The following is a 15,259-nucleotide window of genomic DNA, read 5'->3' on the forward strand; positions in this document are numbered from 1 at the left end:
CGTCCTGCTGCTGCTTCTTGCAGGGTTTGAAGAGGTGCGGGTGGATGAGCACCTCCCCGAAGCGACCCTTGTAGATGATTCCACAACACACTCGCTGTCTGCACCACACAAAGCACGAGTTAGCTTCATGTCAACTAACACGTCAAGTCGCCCTGTTTTTCCTGACCGGAAAGCTTCCCACGATTGATTAAAATAACATTTCATTCGATTCACCAATTCATTTGTACACTTGTACCACCTCACAAGTGCCACCCTCGTCATTAACAGTCAGCAGCCTAGTCAATTGTGAGATTAAAAAGTCATAATTATGAGGTAGTGCGAGATAATAAGGTGGAAATGATCACAATTATGAGATACAAATTTAAAGTCATAATTATGAGATGAAAAGTTGTAATAATGAGATAAAAAAGTCATAATTATGAGATAAACATTTTGAAATAATGAGATGAATCAAGATTGTGAGATAAAAAGTCCAAATTATGAGCTAAAAAGTCAAAACGAGGAGATAAACAAGTCGAAATGATGAGGTAAAAAGTCATAATGATAAGATAAAATTGAGAAAATGTCAAAATTATGAGCTAAAAAGTCATAATTAGGAGATAAACATTTTGAAATTATGAGAGGAATCAAAATTACGAGATAAAAAGTCATAATTATGAGATTAAAAAGTCAGAATTACAAGATAAAATTGAGAAAATATGAAATAATAATGTCCTAATTATGAGCTAAAAAGTCAGAATTAGGAGATAATGCGAGATAATAAATGTGAAATTATGAAATAAGAAGTCACAATTATGAGATAAAAATGTGTAATAATGAGATTAGGAGATAAACATTTTGAAATTATGAGAGGAATCAAAATTACGAGATAAAAAGTCATAATTATGAGATTAAAAAGTCAGAATTACAAGATAAAATTGAGAAAATATGAAATAATAATGTCCTAATTATGAGCTAAAAAGTCAGAATTAGGAGATAATGCGAGATAATAAATGTGAAATTATGAAATAAGAAGTCACAATTATGAGATAAAAATGTGTAATAATGAGATAAGAACTAAGAAAGCCAAAATTATGACATAAACATTTTGAAATGAGATAAGTCAAAATTATGAGATAAAAAGTCAAAATAAGGAGATAAACATTTCAAAATTATGAGATAAAAACGTAGTCATAATCAGGAGATAAACATTTTCAAATTATAAAATAAATCAAAATTATGAGCTAAAGTCAAAATTATTAGCTAAAAAGTCATAATTATGAGATAAAATTGAGAAAATAATGTTGAAATTATGAGCTATAGTCATAATTATGAGATAAAATTGAGAAAATAATGTTGAAATTATGAGCTAAAAAGTAATAATTATGAGATAAAATTGAGAAAATAATGTTGAAATTATGAGCTAAAAAGTCATAATTATGAGATAAAATTGAGAAAATAATGTTGAAATTATGAGCTAAAAAGTCATAATTATGAGATAAAATTGAGAAAATAATGTTGAAATTATGAGCTAAAAAGCCATAATTATGAGATAAAATTGAGAAAATAATTTTGAAATTATGAGCTAAAAAGTCATAACTATGAGATAAAATTGAGAAAATAATGTTGAAATTATGAGCTAAAAAGTCACAATTATGAGATAAAATTGAGAAAATAATGTTGAAATTATGAGCTAAAAAGTCATAATTATGAGATAAAATTAAAAAAATAATGTTGAAATTATGAGCTAAAAAGTCGTAATTATGAGATAAAATTGAGAAAATAATGTTGAAATTATGAGCTAAAAAGTCATAACTATGAGATAAAATTGAGAAAATAATGTTGAAATTATGAGCTAAAAAGTCATAATTATGAGATAAAATTGAGAAAATAATGTTGAAATTATGAACTAAAAAGTCATAATTATGAGATAAAATTGAGAAAATAATGTTGAAATTATGAGCTAAAAAGTCATAACTATGAGATAAAATTGAGAAAATAATGTTGAAATTATGAGCTAAAAAGTCATAATTATGAGATAAAATTGAGAAAATGTTGAAATTATGAGCTAAAAAGTCATAATTATGAGATAAAATTGAGAAAATAATATTGAAATTATGAGCTAAAAAGTCATAATTATGAGATAAAATTGAGAAAATAATGTTGAAATTATGAGCTAAAAAGTCATAATTATGAGATAAAATTGAGAAAATAATGTTGAAATTATGAGCTAAAAAGTCATAATTATGAGATAAAATTGAGAAAATAATGTTGAAATTATGAGCTAAAAAGTCATAATTATGAGATAAAATTGAGAAAATAATGTTAAAATTATGAGCTAAAAAGTCATAATTATGAGATAAAATTGAGAAAATAATGTTGAAATTATGAGCTAAAAAGTCATAACTATGAGATAAAATTGAGAAAATAATATTGAAATTATGAGCTAAAAAGTCATAACTATGAGATAAAATTGAGAAAATAATGTTGAAATTATGAGCTAAAAAGTCATAATTATGAGATAAAATTGAGAAAATAATGTTGAAATTATGAGCTAAAAAGTCATAATTATGAGATAAAATTGAGAAAATAATGTTGAAATTATGAGCTAAAAAGTCATAATTATGAGATAAAATTGAGAAAATAATGTTGAAATTATGAGCTAAAAAGTCATAATTATGAGATAAAATTGAGAAAATGTTGAAATTATGAGCTAAAAAGTCATAATTATGAGATAAAATTGAGAAAATAATGTTGAAATTATGAGCTAAAAAGTCATAATTATGAGATAAAATTGAGAAAATAATGTTGAAATTATGAGCTAAAAAGTCATAATAATGAGATAAAATTGAGAAAATAATGTTGAAATTATGAGCTAAAAAGTCAATACATCCACGGGTGAAAGTCCAACAATGAGAATATGGTGCAAAGGTTTATGTACTCTAGCAATTAGATTGACAAAGTGAAACTAACATGAAACGTTCATGATCATAAACATTGTAACAAACAAAGTTGTGAGTTTCACATTTGAAGTTGAATGGCTGACACCAATCGACTTCTGCACGACACTCCAGTGTTCAAATATTACCTTCTCCAGTAGGTGAGGTCCAGGAAGGAGAAAACGGGCGAGCGTCCGGAGCCCCGACTGAGCTCCGTGTCGGAGCCGTCGTCAGACAGGTTGCTGTAGCTGGGGGACTGAGCGGGGGAGGTGCTGGACGTGGTGCTGTGGGCGTCGGAGTCTGAAACACAACACAACTCTCAGTGCGGGTTTACACCACAACCAGGAGTCGGAGTCTGAAACACAACACAACTCTCAGTGCGGGTTTACACCACAACCAGGAGTCGGAGTCTGAAACACAACACAACTCTCAGTGCGGGTTTACACCACAACCAGGAGTCGGAGTCTGAAACACAACACAACTCTCAGTGCGGGTTTACACCACAACCAGGAGTCGGAGTCTGAAACACAACACAACTCTCAGTGCGGGTTTACACCACAACCACGACTCAAATATGGATGAAGACATTGTCAAGGTGGTGCAATATGTACTAGATAATGGCTTTTTTGCCCATATCCGATATTGTCCAACTCTTAATTACCAATATTAACCAATACCGATATATACAGTGGTGGAATTAACACATTATTATGCCTAATGTTGTTGTGATGCCCCGCTGGATGCATTAAACAATGTAACAAGGTTTTCCACAATAAATCAACTCAAGTTATGGGAAAAAATGCCAATAATTATTATTGAAGTCACAAAGTGTATATTGTAGCGTCCCGGAAGAGTTAGTGCTGCAAGGGGTTCTGGGTATTTGTTCCGTTGTGTTACGGTGCGGATGTTCTCCCGAAGTGTGTTTGTCATTCTTGTTTGGTGTGGGTTCACAGTGTGGCGCGTATTTGTAACAGTGTTAAAGTTGTTTATACAGGTCACACCCTCAGTGTGACCTGTATGGCTGTTGACCAAGTATGCCTTGCATTCACTTGTGTGTGTGTGGAAAGCCGTAGATATAAGGCAGTGCCTTTGAGGTTTATTGGCGCTCTGTACTTCTCCCTACGTCCGTGTACACAGCGGCCTTTTAAAAACCAATTGAAACCGATACCGATAATTTCCGATATTACATTTGAAAGCATTTATCGGCCGATAATATCGGCAGCCTGATATTATCGGACATCTCTAATATGTACCCTATTTTCTCATAAGTATGAGTCTTTATCTCATCATTTAAAAAATTGTATGCCATAATTTTGATTGTTTTATCTCATAATTATGACATTTAATCTCATAATTCCAATTTGCGTGTCTCATAATTTCAATTTTGTATCTTATAATTATGACTTTTCATCTCATAATTTCAATTTTGTTTGTCATAATTATGTTTTACCAGATATTCATGACTTCTTATCTCATAATTTCGATTCTTTATTTTATAATTATGACTTTTTATCTCATCATTTTGACTTCCTAACCTCATAAGTATGAGTGTTTATCTCATAATTACAATTTTTTATGCCATCATTTTGATTGTTTTATCTCATAATTATGACATTTAATCTCATAATTCCAATTTGCGTGTCTCATAATTTCAATTTTGCATTTTATAATGACTTTTTAATATCATATTTCCAATTTTCGTGTCTCATAATTTCAATTTCGTATCTTATAATTATGACTTTTTATCTCATAATTTCAATTTTTTTTAATCTTATACAGTAATTATGACTTTTAATCTCATAATCTCAATTCTGTTTGTCATAATTATGTTTTACCAGATATTCATGACTTCTTATCTCATAATTTCGATTCTTTATTTTATAATTATGACTTTTTATCTCATCATTTTGACTTCCTAACCTCATAAGTATGAGTTTTTATCTCATAATTACAATTTTTTATGCCATCATTTTGATTGTTTTATCTCGTAATTATGACATTTAATCTCATAATTACAATTTGCGTGTCATAATTTCAATTTTGCATTTTATAATGACTTTTTATCTCATATTTCCAATTTTCGTGTCTCATAATTTCAATTTCGTATCTTATAATTATGACTTTTTATCTCATAATTTCTAAAAAATGTTATCTTATAATTATGACTTTTCATCTCATAATTTCAATTCTGTTTGTCATAATTATGTTTTACCAGATATTCATGACTTCTTATCTCATCATTTCGATTCTTTATCTTATAATTATGACTTTTTATCTCATCATTTTGACTTCCTAACCTCATAAGTATGAGTCTTTATCTCATAATTACAACTTTTTATGCCATCATTTTGATTGTTTTATCTCATAATTATGACATTTAATCTCATAATTCCAATTGCATATTGTAGCGTCCCGTTAGAGTTAGTGCTGCAAGGGATTCTGGGTATTTGTTCCGTTGTGTTTCCGATATTACATTTGAAAGCATTTATCGGCCGCCCGATATTATCGGACATCTCTAATATGTACCCTATTTTCCGGACTATAAGGCGCACTTAAAATCATTTTTTCCCCCCTCAAAACTCGACAGTGCGCCTTATAACAGATTCATTCTGGTTTTGCTTACCCACCTCGAAGCTATTTTATTTGGTACATGGTGTAACGATACGTGTGACCGGTAGATGGCAGTCACACATAAGAGATATGTGTAGACTGCAACCTGATTCAAGTAAACAACACCAACATTTAAGTGAAAGTACCAATGATTGTCACTCACACTAGGTGTGGCGGAATTATTCTCTGCATTCACCCCCTGGGAGGTGAGGGGAGCAGTGAGCAGCAGCGGTGGCCGCGCCCGGGAATCATTTTTTGGTGATTTAACTCCCCAATTCCAACCCTTGATGCTGAGTGCCAAGCAGGGAGGTAATGGGTCCCATTTTTATAGTCTTTAGTATGACTCGGCCGGGGTTTGAACTCACAACCTACCCATCTCAGGGCGGACACTCTAACCACTAGGCCATTTTATACGTTCCATTGAAAATATAGAACATTACACACGGCGCTCAAAAATCCTTCAAAATGTTTTAGTAGGACTTTGGTAAGCTATGAAGCCACACCACTTGGTGGATTGTCGGCGCATTAAACATAGGAGTATTATTATGGTGTGTGTATAAGGTAAGACATATTATCTGGCGTTTTGTTTCGCAATATTATGCAAAAGCAACTTTTCCTACCTTCTGGTACCTGCTGATCTGTATTTGGGATCTGCATAAATCTTAAAAATTGCGCCAGTCCGCCTTTGTACAAATGAGAATTTTGCTAAGAGTAAGATTCGGTGTCATTTCAAACTACTTTTTTAACAAATTCTAAAAAACTTGCCATTTGTATTCATTGGTTTCTTTATAAAAGAGAGAAAAAAAATGGTAAATCAGATTTTTTTGTGGAAAAAAGTACAACATTTTTATTTTAATTGAATGTTTTATGTCTTGTGTTAAAACCCGCTTTTATTTTCTGGCTTTTTAACTCCTTTTATGTGTTTTATTTCATTTTGTTAACCTTTATTTACCCGGAAATGTCCCATTGAGCTTAAGAATTTCTTCTGCAAGGAAACACATTTATAAACTTTTTATCGATTAAGCTTTTACCTAGTTTAGAGTTTTTATTTACCCGTCTTTATGCTGTTATTTTCAACGCTTTCAATTCATTTACTTTTTACTAGAGATGTCCGATAAAATCGGACTGCCGATATCATCGGCCGATAAATGCTTTAAAATGTAATATCGGAAATGATCGGTATCGGTTTCAAAATGATCGGTATCGGTTTCAAAAAGTTTTTAAAAGGCCGCTGTGTACACGGACGTAGGGAGAAGTACAGAGCACCAATAAACCTTACGGCTTTTCACACACACAAGTGAATGCAAATCATACTTGGTCAACAGCCATACAGGTCACACTGAGGGTAGCCGTATAAACAACTTTAACACTGTTACAAATATGCGCCACGCTGTGAACCCACACCAAACAAGAATGACAAACACATTTCGGGAGAACATCCGCACCGTAACACAACAGAACAAATACCCAGAACCCCTTGCAGCATTAAGTCTTCCGGAACGCTACAATATACACCCCCCCCCCCCCCCACCTCAACCTCCTCATGCTCTCTCAGGGAGAGCATGTCCCAAATTCCAAGCTGCTGTTTTGAGGCATGTTAAAAAAAAAGAATGCACTTTGTGACTTCAATAATAAATATGGCAGTGCCATGTTGGCAGTTTTTTCCATTACTTGAGTTGATTTATTTTGGAAAACCTTGTTACATTGTTTAATGCATCCAGCGGGGCATCACAACAAAATGAGGTATAATAATGTAATTAAGAGTTGGACAACATCGGAATATCGGCAAAAAAGCCATTATCGGATACCTCTACTTTTGACTGTTTTTGCAGCCCTTTGGAAATCGTAGTGCCAAATACAGTCGTGGTGGAAAGTTTACATACACTTGTAAAGAACATACCGTATTTCCTTGAATTGGCGCAGGGAATATAGTATTCGCACGTCGAGAATTACTGCCGGGTCAAACTCGTTCCTCAAAATAATTAACGCATGCTTGGCCTTATCGCCGGTTCATTATTGACGGCGTTTCGCAAAATATTAATTTTATTATCGCATGTCTATCATTTTCGCCGGGTCGAACTCGTTTCGCTAAATATTTAGCATATGGCTAGAACTTCCACCGGGGTCAAATTCGTTACGTCACGAATGACGCTTTACCTGTCCTCATTTTCAAAATGGAGGAAGCTGCTTTCAGTAGTTTGCAATCGCACAAAGGAAAAAAGATAAAGAGCTATTCAGTAGGATTTAAGGTCCAAGCTATTGAATACCGGTCCAGTATGCTAAGAAGAACAGTAAGCAGCTATGTTGTATTAATATACCGTAGCTGCGTGTCGAATACTGTATGAGTCATTAAACCTCCTGGTGGTAGAGGGCGCTAGTGATCCTTCTTGCGACTTCCGGTACTGCAGAAGAAGTGAACACACGCAGCATCTGCCTGAACTTTTAACAAGGAGGACTACATACTAAAATAAAACAGTTTTCTAAACTGGACTTTCAATGGAAGCAGGAGGTAATAATTAAAGGAATATCTCCATCGAGACAGAGAGACTTTTAAAACGGAAGAAAGAAAATAAGGAAGACTTCTATAAACAAGTTATCGATGCTTTTGGTCAGAAGGAGCTGCAAATGGACTCCATTTATAAGTACAGGTAAGACCATAATAACGTTTTTTTTTTATTAAATGTGCTTTTCATGATGGTATGCTTACATCACACTCAAAGCGCGCGCCTAAATTTACCGCATTCCTTTTGGTAAACACCGGAGTGAGAAGAGGTTTTAAAATAATTAGCCGGTTTCCGGTAAACGCCGGAGTGACAGGAGGTTTTAAATTAATTAGCGCCCCTGCGGCTATTCAAGGAAATACGGTAATGTCATCTGACACCACACGGACAAAGATGAGACGACCTGGAGGAAAGTTCTGCGGTCGGATGAAACAAAAAATGGAGCTGTTTGGCCACAATACGTTTGGAGGAGAAAAGGTGAGGCCTTTAATCCCAGGAACACCATTCCTACCGCCAAGCATGGTGGTGGTAGTATTATGCTCTGGGCCTGTTTTGCTGCCAGTGGAACTGGTGCTTTACAGAGAGTAAATGGGACAATGGAAAAAGGAGGATTACCTCCAAATTCTTCAGGACAAGCTAAAATCATCAGCTCGGAGGTTGGGTCTTGGGCGCAGTTGGGTGTTCCAACAGGACAATGACCCCCAAACACACCTCAAAAGTGGTAAAGGAATGGCTAAATCAGGCTAGAATGAAGGTTTTAGAATGGCCTTCCCAAAGTCCTGGGGCCGTACTTATCAAGCTTCTTACACTTAAGTCCTGAGAATTTGCGAAATTTAGTCCTACTCTCAAACTTAAGAATAAAAGCTTTTTATCAATGTTCTTAAGTCTAAGAATCACTCCTACTCTCCACGATATTTAAGAGACCTTCAGAGGTGTCTTAAGTGGTTAGGAGTTGCCAGCAGGGGATGGCACTGAGGCGAGAGAGACGTGCGCGAACGTTCAGGGAACGGAACAATGTTTTGTTTTTTTTGATGACGAGCAGCTGATCAAACGGTATCGTTTAGACAGAGCGGATATTATTTTTGTCACAGATTTAATACTTTTCGATTCCTTGTTGATTTCTGCATGTGCACACCAGTTTCAAATTAGTTGCCTAATTAATGAATTGGAAAGAAAATGTTATGACAGTAGCGTATGTGTGTGGCCGTGAGGTGAGTGACGTCAGTGAGTGTGTGAGCGAGAGAAGAGAGGGAGCGGTAGCGTGAGTGTCCTACACTTCGCTGAAAGTGTGAGTAAGACGCTTGATAACTAACTTTTAAGTGCAGCTTTCAGCGAAGAATTTATTTACTCTTAAGTCAACTCTTAGCAGACTTCTTAGGAGTAATTCTAAGAAGCTTGATAAGTACGGCCCCTGACTTAAACGTGTGGACAATGCTGAAGAAACAAGTCCATGTCAGAAAAGCAACACATTTAGCTGAGCTGCAGCAATTTTGTGGTCAAAAATTCAATCAGAAGCTTGTGGATGGCTACCAAAAGTGCCTTATTGCAGGTAAACTTGCCAAGGGACATGTAAGCAAATATTAACATTGCTGTATGTATACTTTTGACCCAGCACATTTTCAGTAGACCCATAATAAAGTCATAAAAGAAGCAAACTTTTTTGTGAGCAACAAGTATGTGCTCCAATCACAAAAAACTAAGAGTTGTAGAAAAGATTGGAGAGTCCAGACAGCCATGACATGATGTTCTTTACAAGTGTATGTACACTTTTAACCACGACTGTAAGTGCAATAGACTGTTTTTTGAGAGAGAAACACGCTCGCTTTGATGGTTGGAACTCAATGTGAGCTCATGACACTAAAAGAAGCTAAAAAGAGATTTTTAGACAAAAATATCAAAATGCAGAACTAACTGTTTCTTTTGAGTTCTTTCTGCAGCCTGCTGATCTGACTCGGGCGTGCTTTCTTGGCCATGGACTTCATCTTCTTGGGCCTGGAGGTCAACTTCAGACTCGGACCTCCTCGAGCATCCACCACCTGCGTAGAAGACACGTGATATAATTACAACTTTCCTGTCTCATCATTTCAATTTTGTAGTTTATAATCATGACTTTTCATCTCATAATCTCAATTCTGTTTGTCATAATTATGTTTTACCAGATATTCATGACTTCTTATCTCATAATTTTGATTCTTTATCTTATAATTATGACTTTTTATCTCAAAATTTTGACTTCCTAACCTCATAAGTATGAGTCTTTATCTCATAATTACAAAATGTTATGCCATCATTTTGATTGTTTTATCTCATAATTATGACATTTCATCTCATAGTTCCAATTTTCGTGTCTCATAATTTAAATTTTGTATTTTATAATTATGACTTTCATCTCATAATTTCAATTCTGTTTGTCATAATTATGTTTTACCAGATATTCATGACTTCTTATCTCATCATTTCAATTCTTTATCTTATAATTATGACTTTTTATCTCATCATTTTGACTTCCTAAACTCATAAGTATGAGTCTTTATCTCATTATTACAACTTTTAACGCCATAATTGTGATTGTTTTATCTAATAATTATGACATTTAATCTCATAATTCCAATTTCCGTGTCTCATGATTTCAACTTTGTATATCAATTATGTTTTATCTGATACTCATGACTTTATCTCATAATCTCAATTTTGTTTGTTATATTTATGTTTTACCAGATATTCATGACTTCTTATCTCATAATTTCGATTCTTTATCTTATAATTATGACTTATCTAATAATTTTGACTTCCTAACCTCATAAGTATGAGTCTTTATCTCATAATTACAACTTTTTATGCCATAATTTTGATTGTTTTATCTCATAATTATGACATTTAATCTCATAATTCCAATTTTCGTGTCTCATGATTTCAATTTCGTATTTTATAATTATGACTTTTTATCTCATAATTCCAATTTTCGTGTCTCATGATTTCAACTTAGTATCTCAATTATGTTTTATCTGATACTTATGACTTTTTATCTCACAATTTCGATTTTTTTAATCTTATAATTATGACTTTTAATCTCATAATCTCAATTTTGTTTGCCATAATTATGTTTTACCAGATATTCATGACTTCTTATCTCATAATTTTCATTCTTTATTTTATGACTTTTTATCTCATAGTTTTGACTTTCTTACTTCATAATTTTGACTTCCTAACCTCATAAGTATGAGTCTTTATCTCATTATTACAACTTTTAACGCCATAATTGTGATTGTTTTATCTAATAATTATGACATTTAATCTCCTAATTCCAATTTTCGTGTGTCATAATTTCAATTTTGTATCTCAATTATGTTTTATCAGATACTCATGACTTTTTATCTCATAATCTCAATTTTGTTTGTCATAATTATGTTTTACCAGATATTCATGACTTCTTATCTCATAATTTCGATTCTTTATCTTATAATTATGACTTATCTAGTAATTTTGACTTCCTAACCTCATAAGTATGAGTGTTTATCTCATAATTACAACTTTTTATGCCATAATTTTGATTGTTTTATCTCATAATTATGACATTTAATCTCATAATTCCAATTTTCGTGTCTCATAATTTCAATTTCGTATTTTATAATTATGACTTTTTATCTCATAATTCCAACTTTCGTGTCTCATGATTTCAACTTTGTATCTCAATTATGTTTTATGTGATACTCATGACTTTTTATCTCACAATTTAAATTTTTTTCATCTTATAATTATGAATTTTCATCTCATAATTTTAATTTTGTTTGTCATAATTATGTTTTATCAGATATTCATGACTTATCTCATAATTTTGATTATTTTATGACTTTTTATCTCATAGCTTTGACTTTCTTACCTCATAATGTTGACCTCCTAACCTCATAAGTATGAGTCTTTATCTCATAATTACTTTTTATGCCATGATTGTTTTATCTCATAATTATGACATTTAATCTTATAATTCCAGTTTTCGTGTCTCATAATTTCAATTTTATATCTTATAATTATGACTTTTTATCTCATAATTTCAATTTTTTTTATCTCATAATTTCAATTTTTGTATCTTATAATTTCATTTTTTTGTATCTTATAATCACGACTTTTTATCTCATAATTTCAATTTTTTTTATCTCATAATTTCAATTTTTTGTATCTTATAATTATGACTTTTCATCTCATAATTTCAATTTTGTTTGTCATAATTATGTTTTACCAGATATTCATGACTTCTTATCTCACAATTTAGATTCTTTATCTTATAATTATGACTTTTTATCTCATCATTTTGACTTCCTAACCTCATACTGAGTCTTTATCTCATAATTACAACTTTTTATGCCATCATTTTGATTGTTTCATCTCATAATTATTAGTTCTTCAGGAGCATTGGCGGGAGACCACCATTACGGACGTACGTGGTTCCAGTTCTTTTTGGTTCCCACAGGTAGCTTCTTCCATCTCTTCACCAGGAGCACGCAAGCGTTGCAGATTTCCCCGGATCGTGTTTCACTCAGTCTGCAGAGAAATGCCATTAGGAAAGTTCCAAACCACTCGACGCTCCGTCCGTCCACACTTACCCAAAGCAGCTCCTGAAGTCTTTCTCGTAGCGCTTGCTGTCGGTGAAGCGAGAGCTGGAGGACTTTGCTCGGCAGATGCAGCAGCCGTCCAGACTCCGGTACATTTTGGGCTTGTGAAAGCCAAACATCTGTAGGGCCACAAAGAATGAAAGACTTAATCATTTCGCCTTCACCACAGCTTCATTCCCTTTAGGATGGCTGACTAGCACTTATACAGCAGCAGCCGGCCTCCATAGCTCCCACTCCCTCCCCTCTGTTGCAAGTTTTGTTGATTCTATGTAACGTGTTTATGTGTGCAATGGCCATGAGGTTTTTTTTTCTTGGCTAGTCTGGACCCCCTCCCTGGAGTCCAGCCTAGTTTAAAAACTAGATGAGGCTATTCCTGAAGATATTGCGTGTGAATGCTCCAATGCTGAAGTTGAACTGAAATCCTGGATTTTTTTTTTTTTTAATTGTTGAAGTAGAGCACACAATTCCCAAACAGGCTGAATATTTTGAAGTTGGAACAGTTTGAATCAGATGAAAAATTTGGGAGTTGTGGAACTTTGAAGAATGTCCTATTGATTTCAATGGGAATTTCCAAAAACTTTGGGAATTTCGGAAAAAGCGGGAATTTTTTTGAAAATGGTAAAAAAACAAACTTGAATGGTCTGAATGAGTTGAAATGGTTGGTGTTGGAATTTTAAAAAATCGGTGGAGAAATGTTGAAGTAGTAACATGTTGAATTGAGAAATAGTATTACGAAATTCCTGAAATTTCGGGAAAACCGGGAATTTTTTCAGTTCAAAAAACAACGCTGTTTTTTGTCCTGATTAAGAGGAATGTTTTGATGGTGGAACGGTTGAAATGCGTTGAAAAACGCGGAAGGAGTCGTCGCCAGAAAAAAGGGTGGAAATAGGGCTTTGGAAAACCAGGAATTCTGGAAAATCCTGGAATTTTTTTGAACTTGGAAAAAAGGGTAGTTTGAATTTCTAGGATGGTGGAATGTGTTGAAGGTGGAATGGTTTGAATCGGTTGAAAAATGTGGAAGATTGAAAAATGGCCAATTCATTTTGAATGGGGAAAAATGTCCCGGGAAACCTGGAATTCTGGGAAATCTGGGAATTTTTGGAATTTGTCAAGGGAAAGCCCGCGATTCCTGAATAAAGTGAACAGTTTGAAGTTGGAACAGTTTGAATCAGATGAAAAATTTGGGAGTTGTGGAACTTTGAAGAATGTCCCATTGATTTCAATGGGGATTTCCAAAAATGTGGGAATTTCGGGAAAAGCGGGTATTTTTTTAAAGATGGTAAAAAAAACTTGAATGGTCTGAAGGAGTTGAAATGGTTGGTGTTGGAATTTTTCAAATCGGTGGAGAAATGTTGAAGTAGTAACATGTTGAATTGAGAAATGCCATTACGAAATTCCTGAAATTTCGGGAAAACCGGGAATTTTTTGTCCTAATTGAGAAGAATGTTTTGACGGTGGAACGGTTGAAATGTTGCAAGTTTTGTTGATTCTATGTAACGTGTTTATGTGTGCAATGGCTATGAGTAGAGATGTCCGATAATGACTTTTTGCTGATATGCCGATATTGTCCAACTCTTTAATTACCGATACCGATATCAACCGATACCGATATCAACCGATATATACAGTCGTGGAATTAACACATTATTATGCCTAATTTGGACAACCAGGTATGGTGAAGATAAGGTACTTTTTTTAAAAAATGAATCAAATAAAATAAGATAAATAAATTAAAAACATTTTCTTGAATAAAAAAGAAAGTAAAACAATATAAAAACAGTTACATAGAAACTAGTAATTAATGAAAATTTGTAAAATTAACTGTTAAAGGTTAGTATTATTAGTGGACCAGCAGCACGCACAATCATGTGTGCTTACGGACTGTATCCCTTGCAGACTGTATTGATATGTAGGAAGCAGAATATTAATAACAGAAAGAAACAACCCTTTTGTGTGAAAGAGTGTAAATGGGGGAGGGAGGGTTTTTGGGTTGGTGCACTAATTGTAAGTGTATCTTGTGTTTTTTATGTGGATTTAATAAAAAATAAATAAAAAAAATAAAATAAAAAAACGATACTGATAATAAAAAAAACGATACCGATAATTTCCGATATTACATTTTAACGCATTTATCGGCCGATAATATCGGCAGACCGATATTATCGGACATCTCTAGCTATGAGTTGTTTTTTTCATGGCCTGTCTGGACCCCCTCCCTGGAGTGCAGCCTTTGGGATTTTTAGGGGGAAAAAAGGTAGTTCAAATTTCCAGGATGGTGGAATGTGTTGAAGGTGGAATGGTTTGAATCGGTTGGAAAATGTGGAAGTTTGAAAAATGGCCAATTCATTTTGAATGGGGGAAAATGTCCCGGGAAACCTGGAATTCTGGGAATTTTTGGAATTTGTCAGGGGAAAGCCGGCGATTCCCGAATAAAGTGAACAGTTTGAAGTTGGAACGGTTTGAATCAGATTCACGAATAAGATGCTTGGTCACAAACAAGAGCACTAAACGCAGTTTTTAAGAGCGTCCCTCGCCCTGACCCACATGGGGTAGCAGTGTTGTGGTGGTGGGGGGTGGGTGGGTGGGGAGACAGGAAGTAGGTCAACAGTCAGACAGCGTG

General features: G+C 33.9%; 1 protein-coding gene across 1 annotated transcript in view; it reads right to left on the bottom strand.

Annotated features, from left to right (window-relative positions):
• The window catches only part of LOC133647063 (SIN3-HDAC complex-associated factor-like), a 39,614-nt gene that overhangs the window by 9,897 nt on the left and 14,458 nt on the right, over positions 1–15,259 (bottom strand). The window contains 5 exon segments of the mRNA XM_062043120.1: positions 2–98; positions 3,068–3,218; positions 9,942–10,065; positions 12,469–12,568; positions 12,631–12,758. Of these exon segments, the coding sequence (XP_061899104.1) occupies positions 2–98; positions 3,068–3,218; positions 9,942–10,065; positions 12,469–12,568; positions 12,631–12,758 (600 nt within the window).

This window comes from Entelurus aequoreus, linkage group LG03 (genome assembly GCF_033978785.1).
Source record: "Entelurus aequoreus isolate RoL-2023_Sb linkage group LG03, RoL_Eaeq_v1.1, whole genome shotgun sequence".
Classification (NCBI taxonomy): Eukaryota; Metazoa; Chordata; class Actinopteri; order Syngnathiformes; family Syngnathidae; genus Entelurus; species Entelurus aequoreus.